This window comes from Polychytrium aggregatum (genome assembly GCF_025602895.1).
Source record: "Polychytrium aggregatum strain JEL109 chromosome Unknown BJ171scaffold_13, whole genome shotgun sequence".
Taxonomy (NCBI): Eukaryota; Fungi; Chytridiomycota; class Chytridiomycetes; order Polychytriales; genus Polychytrium; species Polychytrium aggregatum.
Window position 1 is genome coordinate 690,919 of NW_026516215.1, and position 10,927 is coordinate 701,845.

Consider the following 10,927-nt stretch of genomic DNA (forward strand, 5'->3'; position numbering starts at 1 on the left):
GGGTTGTGGTGAAAGCAAGCAAGCAAGCAACAATAAAAGCAACATACAGAAAGAGTTGGAACTGGCGCACTCTTCAAGCTCAGTCACGAAGGACAATGAAACAAAAAGATTGTGTGGGGGAGAGAAGGAGTATGGATTTGTGGGAAACCCAAGACCAACAGATGGATGAACCATCATCGGAATTGGGGAGAGGAGGGAGGCGTAATCAGGGTTATCCTGAGGGCATGAATATCTTGGGCTCATATACTTGAATTATGCAGAGAGAGAAGGGTCCCTCAGGGCTCCGTTTTGTGGTAAGAACTAGGAACTAGGATGACTTGTGAATCGGAAATGTGGTTGTGAGGATCTTGGAATCGATCGCTCGGATAGTGAAAGTGGCCAGGGCGGCTGACGGATGGAAAGGCCCGCTTACTGCAGGACGTTGAGATCCTGCTGCTTGACCAGGGCGCTGTAGACTCCGTTGAGAGCCAAGAGCTCAAAGTGGGTGCCCTGCTCAACAACGACTCCCTCCTTCAACACGACGATCAGATCGGCGTCCTGGATGGTCGAGAGACGATGGGCAATGGTGACAGTGGTGCGGCCGCCCTGCTTGATGGCGTTATCGATGGCCTGCTGCACGTGCTTCTCAGACTCGGAGTCCTGGTGATAGTCAATTCGTATTCTCGGTCAGTACAGATCCAGGAGACGCGAGCGAGAGTGACCATCCCCACCCCATCAAGTGGTCGCAATCGAGGTGCAGGCAAAACAGCACAAGTACTCACCAAAGCAGAAGTGGCTTCGTCGAGGAGGAGGAGTCTGGGGTTGCGAATGAGGGCGCGGGCAATGGCGACACGCTGCTTCTGGCCACCGGAGAGCTGGGAGCCCTTGTCACCGACACGGGTGTCTGTCGAAGAAGGGGCAAAGAGGCCATGTTCTGTCAGTCACACGAAACATCAGGCGGCCAAAGGGTCCTTCGTGTCGCGGCAATGATCGACACCAGGATTGTTCGACAGTCCTGCTCTTCGCAACTTGGACGACTGTTTTGTGCAGACGCCACTTACCAAGTCTCTCGGGCATATCCTTGAGGAAGGCAGTCATGTTGGCCATCTGGGCAACCTCCTCAACCTCCTCATCCGTGACATCGGTGCGCTCGGTGCCAGCGAGGATGTTCTCCTTGATACTCATGTCAAAGAGGACGGGCTCCTGGCCGACGAGGGCCATGTGCTTGCGCAGGTTCTTGACCTGGTAATCCTTGATGGGCTTGCCATCGAGCAAGGCACTGCCGTTGTTGATGTCGTACCAGCGCTGCAGGATACCGATCGTGGTCGACTTGCCGCATCCAGAGGGGCCGACGAGGGCAATGGTGATGTTGTTCTTGGCCTTGAGCGAGAACTGGCCGTCAAAGATGGGCTGGGTGGGGCGGGCAGGATAGGCAAACGAGATGTCCTTGAACTCGATCGTGCCGTCGACGTTGTCGGCAACGATACCATCGGCATCGGGGTCGATGGTGGTGGCGCGGTCGATGAGCTCAAAGGTCTGGATTCAAGTCAGGGTGGCTTTGTGTTAGCACAAAACCTCGCGAAGCGCATTGCTCAAGGAGAAGCCATCGACATCTCCTATTGCACTGGCAGCCAGACGTTCCAGGCGCGACTTACGTTGATGGCAGCAAGCTTGGCGGCAGTGTAGGTCGTAACAAAGTTGGAGGCGCGACCAAGACCCTGGGCAGTGAACATGACGGCCTGGATCGAGCAGATGAATGGCACAGTTAGAGACTGTTTGAGTGCATTTCCAGCAACACAATCACATAGATCGAGGCACAGCAGAGTTGACGACGGACAACTTACCATCAGGACGGTGAAGACGGGCTTGAAGCTGATGGTTCCAGCAAGAGCCAGACGGATACCAGCATAGAAACCGAGGGCGTTGGCGAACTGGACAGCAGCCTGGCTGGAGCCGTTACCGAGGGAAGCAATCCGGGCCTTTTGGATGGCGAGCTTGTGGGGGTGCTCAAGGTTGGCGCGGTACTTGTCTTCGAAGAAGTGCTGGCGGTTGAGGGCCGAGACGGTGCGAATCTCCTTGAAAGCCTCGCCGGCAATCTCGCCGGATTCTTCGTACGACTTCTTGCTGGCATCCTCAAATCCACGACGGATACGAGCTTCGAAGAAGGAGCCGGCAGCGACGAATGGAGCAACGGCCAGGATGATCTGTTTGGTGGGGAAAGGGGAAAGCATGGTGGTCAGTCGTTGGCTGAGGGGTGTATCCTAACTCTTTCGACGTGAACGCAGACTGTCTCGATGCAATTTGGCACCGCTGCCAGGGGGTTTGCGTGCCGACGAGCCGATGGTGCAACTTACCAGAGTGAGCTGCCACGAGTTGATGAAGGCAATCAGGAGACCGGCACAGGCCGTGACAAAGAGCTGGAACAGATCACCCCAGACCTTGGTGACGAGCTCGCCGACCTTGAGCGCATCGATGGCCAGACGGGAGGTCAGGGCACCAAGGCCGTGGCCCTCCTCGTCGTAGAATCCAACCTCCTGGCGCATCATGGCGTTGAAAGTCATCAGACGGATACGGCGGCCCATGGCACCACCGGCGTGCTCAAAACCAATGAACTGCAGACTGAAGGAGAAGAAGCCGAGGACACCGATGATGGCGAAGAGGAACGAGTAGAGATTGGCACCCTGGAACGGTCCGGGGTCGATCTCGCTGGGATCCAGAAGGATGATGCTGACTCTCGAGAAGATGAGGGCAAAGACGGGGAAGACCTACAGAACAGGAGGGCGGGAGAGATCAGTCCATGTGCACTTACAGTCGCTGTTGTCGAGAATAGCCAACAGCACGGTTTCCTAGTGATTCGATCACGACACATTGACAGCCAGCAACAGCCAGCAACAGCCACCCACGTCGCCCCTCATATGCACGGCGTGGCCAACTTACCACACCAGCACCAACGGCACCGAGACAGCCGAGGGCAATGTAGCCCCACTCGGGTCTCATGAGCATCAGCACACGCCAGAGCGGAGCGGACTGCTTCTTGAGTTCCTTCTTCTTGTCCTTGAGCTGCTGCTTTTCGTCGAGAGCAGCCTTGCGGTGGGCATTTTCGTCATCGAGGTAGAGGCGAGTCTCCACAGGCTTGCCGGTGTCGTCGGTGACGACCTCGGACACGTCGGGCTTCTTGATGTTGAATTCCTCCTCTTCCTCCTCCAGAGTCTCGGAGGAGCCGTTGCTGCTGCTGTTACGCTTCTTGTTGCGGCCAAGGGAGCGGTCGTTGATGCCGAGAGTGTCCTCGACCTCCATCTTGATCTTTTGCTTGTCAACGAGACCGGTGTAGACACCGCCGAGCTTGTAGAGCTCAGCGTGGTTGCCGACCTCAACGATCTTGCCGCGCTGCAGAACGACAATGACGTCGGCGTTGCGGATGGTCGAGAGACGATGGGCGATGATGACGGTGGTGCGGTCCTTGGAGGCGTTGTCGAGGGCCTGCTGCACAAGGCGCTCCGAGTGGGTGTCGAGGGCAGAGGTGGCTTCGTCGAGGAGGAGGATGCGGGGGTTCTTGATCAGGGCACGGGCGATGGCGATGCGTTGCTTCTGGCCGCCCGAAAGCATGCCGCCGTGCTCGCCGACAGAGGTATCGTAGCCCTGGGGAAGCTTGCTGATGAAGTTGTGGCAGTTGGCCATCTTGCAGGCCTTGATCAGGTCAGCCTCGGTAACGTCACCGGTGGCACCCATGATGATGTTCTGCTTGATGGAGGTGTTGAAGAGGACGGGCTCCTGGCTGACGATACCAATCTGGCTGCGGAGCCAGTTGACGTTGAGGTCCTTGACGTCGTTGCCATCCAGGAAAACTTGGCCCGCTGCAGAAAGAATAGGGTGTGAGTGAGCACAGGGCAGGTAATGCGTCAGAGCAGTGAAAGCAACGGAGAGAGGCAGCAACAGCAACAGAGAGGGGAGTAGCAGGGAGAGCACGCGCCCGCTGCTACCAACGTACCGTTGGGATCATAGAAGCGCTGGATGAGCTGGACAATGGTCGACTTGCCCGAGCCAGAGGGGCCGACAAAGGCAACGGTCTTGCCGGAGGGAATCTTGAGGGAGAGGTCAAAGAGGATCTGGGTGTCGAGGCGGGCGGGATAGGTAAAATCGACGCTCTTGAACTCAATGTCGCCCGTGATGGCTGCGGGCTTGAGGCCCTCCTGAGAGAGCGAGTCGATGGTGGGGACACGATCGATAACGGAGTAGATCTTGTAGGCGGCGCCGCGAGCGTTGGAGACGGCAGCCAGGTTGGTGGGCAGGATGATCAGGGACATGGCGCCCATGATCATGGCAAAGAAGACGACGAGGACATCCTGGCCGGCAAGCTCGCCCTGGAGAACGAGGCGCGAGCCGTACCAGAAGGCCAGGCCGTATGTACAGAACATGACGAGCATGAAGGAGCCAAAGCCGAGACCGATGGCCTGGCCCTTCTTGATGTCGCTGACTTCGGCCTTGGCGAGCTCCTTGTCGTACTTTTCGGTGAAGCGCTGCTGGAGCGAGAACGAGTAGACGGTGCGGATGCCGGAGATGACCTGCTCGGCGACGGCGCCGGCGTCGGCGTAGGCATTCTGGCCCTTGCCGGTGAACTTGCTGATGATGCGGATCATGACGGTGCCGACGATGCCGAGGAGCGGGAGCGCAGCCAGCAGCACGACGGCCAACTTGGGGCCCTTCACAAAGGCGATGATGAAGCCGGCAAGGAACTGGGTGATGGCCTGGATGCACATGCCGGCCTTCTCGGAGATACCGTCCTGGATGAGCTGGGTGTCCTGGGCGAGGCGGGTGGTGAGGGAGCCCTCCTCGGCGAGATCGAACCATCCGAGGTCCTGGCGCAGAACCGAGCGGACAAAGAGCTCACGGATGCGGCGGGTCTGGTTTTCACCGGAAATGACCCAGAAGAACTGGGTAAAGTAGCCCGAGAAGAGCATGGCAATACCAAAGTAGACAAAGATCAGGATGTTGTTGTACATGGGCTGGGGGTCGAAGTTGCTCATCAGCTGGGCCGGGGTAACGATTTGGCCGCTGGGCAGGATGTAGTTGCCGTTGGGGTCAGTGGGGAGCTGGGGGCCGTTCAGGAAGCCCGAGGAGCTTCCGAGGAAGTTGCCGAGGACGAGGATGGAGCAGGGCATCAGAGCGCCGATACCCATGCTGGTGAGGATACCCAGACTGGGATGGAGAGAAAGAACAGAATCGAATGGTTAGCGACATGCATAGGCAACGAGCGCCTGATGGGCAGGGAGGGAGGCATGGGAGGGAGGCATGGCAGGGAGGCATGGGAAGCGTCCATGATGCATCTGGAGGGGGCGCAACCAGCACCAGGGCGCGCCACCAGAGCAGAAGCCATTCGTGCCAGAGGGAAGCGGACAGTTACATCCATCGATGCAGCCATTCCGCACATCCGACCAGACACAGCCATTCTCTGGGAGGGAGGCGGACAGACCCTGAGGGTCTGTTGGGAGAGCTGGACACACTCGCTGTCGTGCTGCATTCCGTCCAGGACTCGGTGGAGCGACCCCAAGGAACGAGCAGTTACATGATGAGGAGGCGATCCTTGCTGTCGGCAAAGCGGAAGAGCTTCAGGAAGGGCACAACGGGCACTTTTTCCTTCTGCTGGCGGGCCTTCATCTTGGCGAAGAATCCGCCCTTGGGCTGCGCGGTGGCAGCAGCCGGCTCCGCTGGAGCGTCGGGGGTGATGATGGTGGTGGCTTTGGGGTCTTCGGATGTGCTCATGGTGGAGCAGAGGGCGATCTCCCAGGAAGGAGCGAAGGGGGGAGGGCGATGGACAGATGGAACCTGGGATGGGGCTCGAACAGGCGCGGCTGGACAGGTCTTTTTATCGCGGGCCCGAGGCAAGGCGTCTTGGCAGGCCGGCACCGGCATTCGCGTGGACCTCGCTCGGGCAAGTCAGAGCCACGGCGCAGGCCGGAAGGATCACCTCGCCCGGCCACCCAGGCAAGGGCGCGCCTGCCGCAGCGCACCAAAGCGGAACGATGCAACAAGGCAGCCACGGGGCACAGCGCGTCTGTGTCGCGTACACTGCTGTCTGTGTCGCGACTGCCGGCGCCGGTGTTACGCTCACGCGTCTGCGCGGCTGCTGTGTTGTCTGTGGTGGTGTGGGCCGGCGCTGTCCAGGGGACATTGGTGCCAGCGCAAGAGAGGGCTTCGCAGACAGCAAATCAAGACGAGCGAGGTGGATGCGCAAGAGATGCGGCGACCCAGACCACACTGGCGCATGGTGCCCACCGGATGCAGCAGAACCGCCGATCTGCGGAGCCAGAGCAGCACACAAGAGCAAGCAGCACGCCAGCAAGGGCGCCCACGGACAGAACCCACCAGCAAAGCCACGCCGCAGCCCGACGGCGATCGCGCACGGGTCGCGAGAACCCTGCGGCTGTGGGCACACGACAGCCAGATCCCTCTCGGGCTCGGCACGGCTCTTGCGCAGCCGAGAACCATCGCTCGCGCTGCCAACAAGGCGTCGGCGTCGGCGTGGCTCTCCGCCCGCCAATCACTTCAGGGCAGCCTCCACGGTACACGCCGGTACTGCGGACTGCTGCGTCGGATTCTCCCACGAAGCTTTGGATCCAGCCATGATCCCCGCCGTGAGACGCTGTGGCCAAATGCCATCCGCCATGCTGCTGGCTTGGCGGGCCAGCATCCCCTTGTCTCTGGGCTGGGCTGGTCATGGTCTTGGTCTTGGCTTCTATCGGCTCGGGGAGTCTGCCAAGGAGTCCGTGGCTGGATCTCGGTGCGGCCACGTCCCGCTCTGCGTCCGGCCAAGCCCGATGACGCATGTTCCACGGGTGATCATGGCATCCGGCGGGCCCGGCATCCCAACTCCAGGGTGCGGCAAAACGGCTCACCGGCTGCCGAGAGCCCGCACAATGTTGGGGTGTCTCTGGGGAGGATGGGTGTCGTTTCCACACGCCCATGCGGTGGCTGTGCTGTCGCTGGTGACGGCTACACAGCGGCTCCATATGCCCGCCTGTCCTGGGCCGTCCATCGCACCGAGCCAAACCGGACCAGACATGGGACAAAGAAAATAACAAACATGCATTTCAGTCGTACGGTACATAGGATTACAATTTTGCAGCGGTCTTTGCAGCGCTTCTGCCATCTCGTCAGCACGGCGAGCCCGAGCCCGAGCCCGAGCCTATTTCTCCTCTCCCCGCGTTCATTCTCGCTTCTCTAGCTTCTCGATTCGCTCTAGCAGGCTTCGCATGGTCGCTTCGACGCTCAGCTGCTCAAACAGCGTGCCCTTGGTCGTGGCTGCGCTGGCGCCCTGCACCGAGGCACTGGGAAGTCCCTTGAAGCCGCCGTGCTGGGCACCGTTTGACGGGACGTGGCCGTTGGAGGCTGCAGCACCGGGCTGGATTCCCAGGACATTCTCCTCCAGGGCCATGATTCGCCGATTTAGATCCGTCAGCGCCGCGCCAAACTTCTCGCCGTATTGCAGCTGCATCTCGCGGAAGTGGCTGCGGACCAGGCCCTCGATCATCTGTCCCGAGCTCTGCAGCGTCTGCAGCAGCGCCGTCGATTTGCGGATCTGGCGCGAGAGCGTCATGGTTAGATGCGAGGCTTCCTCCATCTGGTCGTACATGACGTCAAAGTAGCTGAGGAAGGCGGCCTTGTTGGAGAGCGACTTGGACGAGGGCTCTCCCGAAGCTGTCGTGGGATGCGCCGAGGACGGCTCGCCCTGGGCTTGGTTGTGGTCCGAGGAGCGGGAGTTGTTGGCGTTCTGCGATCGCGATTCGCCATAGCCACCGGAGGGGTTGTTGGGGTGATAACCGTGTGACGTGAACGACGGAATCGGGTATGCGGTGCTGGGCGAGGGCAGAGGCGGGAAGCCAGACTTGAGCGAGTTGCCTGGGAAAGGTGACAGCGGCAGTGGAAGCTCGCGCGAAGGAAACTCGGTGTTGCGCGGCGAGGAAAGCTGGTTGCTGCTGGGGTTGCTGCTGCTGGATCGGTTGGGTCCAAAACGAGACATGGTTGGCGGCAGCATGCTCATGGGAACAGCTTGGCCAGAGCCGCCATAAGGCTGTTTGGGAGTGGTGAATGGTCGCTGCGAGCCTTCCGAGGCCTTTGCATCTGCAGCCAAAGTATCGAGGGATGAGATGGCACAGGAAATCAGACTCATTGGGAAGACAGTGCACGAGTTGTAGCAAGAGAGAGAGAGAAAGCGGGACAGAGAGAGAAAGCGGGACAGAGCAGGCAGCGCCATTGCACTGAATGTTACCTTCGCTGGGTCCTTGGGCATTGCCTTTCGGTGGCTTGTTCTCGGGCGACTCATGGCGGTAGCCCGAGCCCGAATGATGTGGGTAGCCATAGTGGCCACGGGCACCGGCCTGCGACTTTGCTTGGCTCGCAGGATCGTCGCTCCAAGGCCGAGAGCCAATAAGGGGGGCGCTGCCGAAGGGCTTCTCGGTTGTCAGCGAGCTGGTATTGATCGAAAGACGCTTCTTCTTGTTGAACCGGGCTGAGGTGTCCTCGGAGATGCCGTTCAGATGAGGCTTGTCAGCGGACTCTGGCGAAGACGCCGGTGTGTTGTCGTGGTGGAAGCTTCGCTTACGAGCACTGCTCGCGAAAGTGAGGGTGGTGGATATAAACACAATGCAGATGGATCAGAACCAAGATCAGAGTAAGGCCACTCAGATCACCTGCGTGGATGCCGAATGGAAGGCGCCACAGATCCTGCGCATCACTGCGATCGCAGCGACACTGGCATATTGAATTGTGCCGATGCAATCTCGATGTGCCGATGCAGCTTCGATGTGCTGCCCATGGTCATGTGGGCATAGTCATGCAGCACCAGCCATGGGCGCATATTGGCGACAAGTAGCTGGAGCATTACCTGGAAGGCTGCGGAGAGCGAGGTCGGGATCTGGGCGGCGAGCCGAGCTGGGGTGTAGATACACCGTCGGTGGGAGCGTCCGCAGGGATGTTGGAGCTGGAATGGAAGTTCTGTAAAGCGGGTGCGGAGACCGGTACGATGAAGAAGAGTCGTGGAACTGATGAGCTGGAGAGTCACCCCACCATCGAGAGCCAGGGATTGTATAGGGCCGGATTGTGCCCTGGCGATACAGGAGCTGCTTTCCTGGTCGAGTATTGGGCATGCGAGGGCACCGCTGGGGGCCCCAGTCGCACTCGGCCAGTGGCAGCGATGTAGCAGTAAGGACACTTACGGCGCCTTCGACGGGGAGGATCTTCATGAACACGGTCTCTTCTTGGAAGGGCATCGACGAGCGCTGGAGGCCGTCGAGACGATCCAGGAACTCGTTCGCAGAGCCGCACTTGAGTTCCTCGATCGACTCGAATGAAGACACAAACTCGGAGAGCAGGCGATGGTTGATCATGCGGGCAACCTCCTTGACGGTGGGCCAGCTCAGATAGCAGTGGCCGTCGGCGTTGTTGACGAAACAGTAGTCGGTGTAGGGCTTCCATGTGACGGGGATGGCGTTGATGATATCCTGGGGGTCGAAGGAAAGGACACTGTCGAGGTAGTGGATGTCGACGAAGAGCGACGAAGAGGTGGCGGGCAGCGACGGTGGAGAATCGGGGTGCAGAGGCGTGGGCAGCGAGTAGACATAGAAGCTCCGGGGCGAGCGATCGGGCGAGCGGCTCGGGGGAGTGATCGAGCCCAGACAGAAGGCACGAGCGGTGACGGTCTGCATGACAACGGGGAGCGTAGAATGGGGGGGGGTGGAGGGGAAGGTCACTGGACTCGGGACTAGATAGACAGGACGGAGAAGGCGCAGACGAGGCCGACCAGGACAGACGACGACAAGACCAACAGACCGGCCGAGCGAGCGAAGGCAAGGAAAGGGGCGGTTGAGGCAGGTCGGCAAACGGATGGGAAGCCCAAGAAGCGAGCGAGCCGGAGGAAAGAGCGGCCGAGGGCGGCCTTGTGAAGCCGCGACGCAAGGGGAGCCACGAGCGAACGCCATTCGGGCAGCGGCGAGCGCCGTCCGCAAGCCGGCGAGGGGTGCTGGGTGTTGCTGGGTGTTTGCTGGGGTGTGAGTGCTCAAGCGAGTCCGGGCGAGTGCTGGGCGAGTGAGTGCAGATGGGAAGAGCAGTAATGTTTGGCGGTAACATTCGCAGCAGCAGTTATCGCATCAAATTCGATCGTCACAATTGCCGTGGTAATAATGTCAGGCGACGGACCAGGAAACATGGGGTGACAGGAATGGTGTCGGCTGTGTCAGCGAGATCCGGACATGGCGGCCGAGAACATGCCGAGAACATGCCGAGAACATGCCGAGAGCGTCCCGAGAGCAGCCGTGGGAATCGCTGCCGTCACGCTGCGTGGCTGGCTGCCATGCATGCAGTCTCTGTGGCCGAGACGCGCAGCGCGACACGGCCGCCCAAGCGGCTGTGCCCCGGCCTTGATGGAGCGCGTCTGTGCGACACTGTGCCGGGTCCCCTTTGTCCGATGTGCGACCGCTGTCCGGAAGGTGCGCGGTCCCCTTGTGACACAGGCGGCAGCCCCCACACGGGGACACGGCTGGCCGCAGGGTGGCCTGGGATGTTGATGCTGTCGCAAGCCAAGCCAAGCCACGCCAAGCCACGCCAAGCCACGCCGGCCGCGAGGACGAGTGTCGCAAGTGCATCCAGTCGAGCCGGGCATGGAAAGTGCTCCCGGGCGAGCCAAACGGCTTGAGCAGCTCGAGTGATTCCCGTGTTGGTCTCTGGTAGGCGCCGGCCAGAGCTCGGTTGCAGCCAAGAACGGTGGCTGGCTCTCCTGCCGCAAGCGTTACTTCCTTCGGTCCAGCCGCACAAGCAGCACCGGCGGAAATGCGATGGATCAGAGAGGGTGTCTCGTGTCTTCGTCCGCGCTCCCACCCAAGTCTCGCCTGCTCCGAGTCGACTGGCAGCTCATCCATTCCTGACCCGTCGATCCGCCTGGATCGCACAATTCGTC

General features: G+C 60.3%; 2 protein-coding genes across 2 annotated transcripts; both read right to left on the reverse strand.

The window, feature by feature from the left end:
• Positions 1-408: 408 nt before the first annotated feature.
• Positions 409-5,634, reverse strand: BJ171DRAFT_422791 (P-loop containing nucleoside triphosphate hydrolase protein; the record flags this gene model as incomplete). Its single annotated transcript, XM_053107563.1, has 9 exons — positions 409-639; positions 762-883; positions 1,041-1,515; positions 1,635-1,718; positions 1,824-2,183; positions 2,334-2,744; positions 2,917-3,833; positions 3,968-5,175; positions 5,543-5,634. 9 exons carry the CDS (start codon positions 5,632-5,634, stop codon positions 409-411), a joined length of 3,900 nt encoding a protein of 1,299 aa, XP_052967982.1.
• A 1,505-nt stretch (positions 5,635-7,139) lies between these two features.
• On the reverse strand, positions 7,140-9,872 carry BJ171DRAFT_500091 (uncharacterized protein). Its single transcript, XM_053110542.1, has 4 exons — positions 9,192-9,872; positions 8,861-8,970; positions 8,246-8,583; positions 7,140-8,097 (listed from the first exon to the last, which is right to left on the reverse strand). The coding sequence occupies exons 1-4, from the start codon at positions 9,678-9,680 to the stop codon at positions 7,184-7,186; spliced, it is 1,851 nt and encodes a 616-aa protein (XP_052967983.1). The 5' UTR covers positions 9,681-9,872; the 3' UTR covers positions 7,140-7,183.
• Positions 9,873-10,927: the final 1,055 nt, after the last annotated feature.

Bases quoted from the DNA above. Each gene is read 5' to 3' on its own strand.
- BJ171DRAFT_500091 (XM_053110542.1), bottom strand. From the start codon at position 9,680: ATGCAGACCGTCACCGCTCGTGCCTTCTGTCTGGGCTCGATCACTCCC. The intron at 8,971-9,191 runs GTAAGTGTCCTT...CCCGCTTTACAG, and splicing joins TCCTCCCCGTCGAAGGCGCC to AACTTCCATTCCAGCTCCAA. The intron at 8,584-8,860 runs GTAATGCTCCAG...TTTCGCGAGCAG, and splicing joins CGCTCTCCGCAGCCTTCCAG to TGCTCGTAAGCGAAGCTTCC.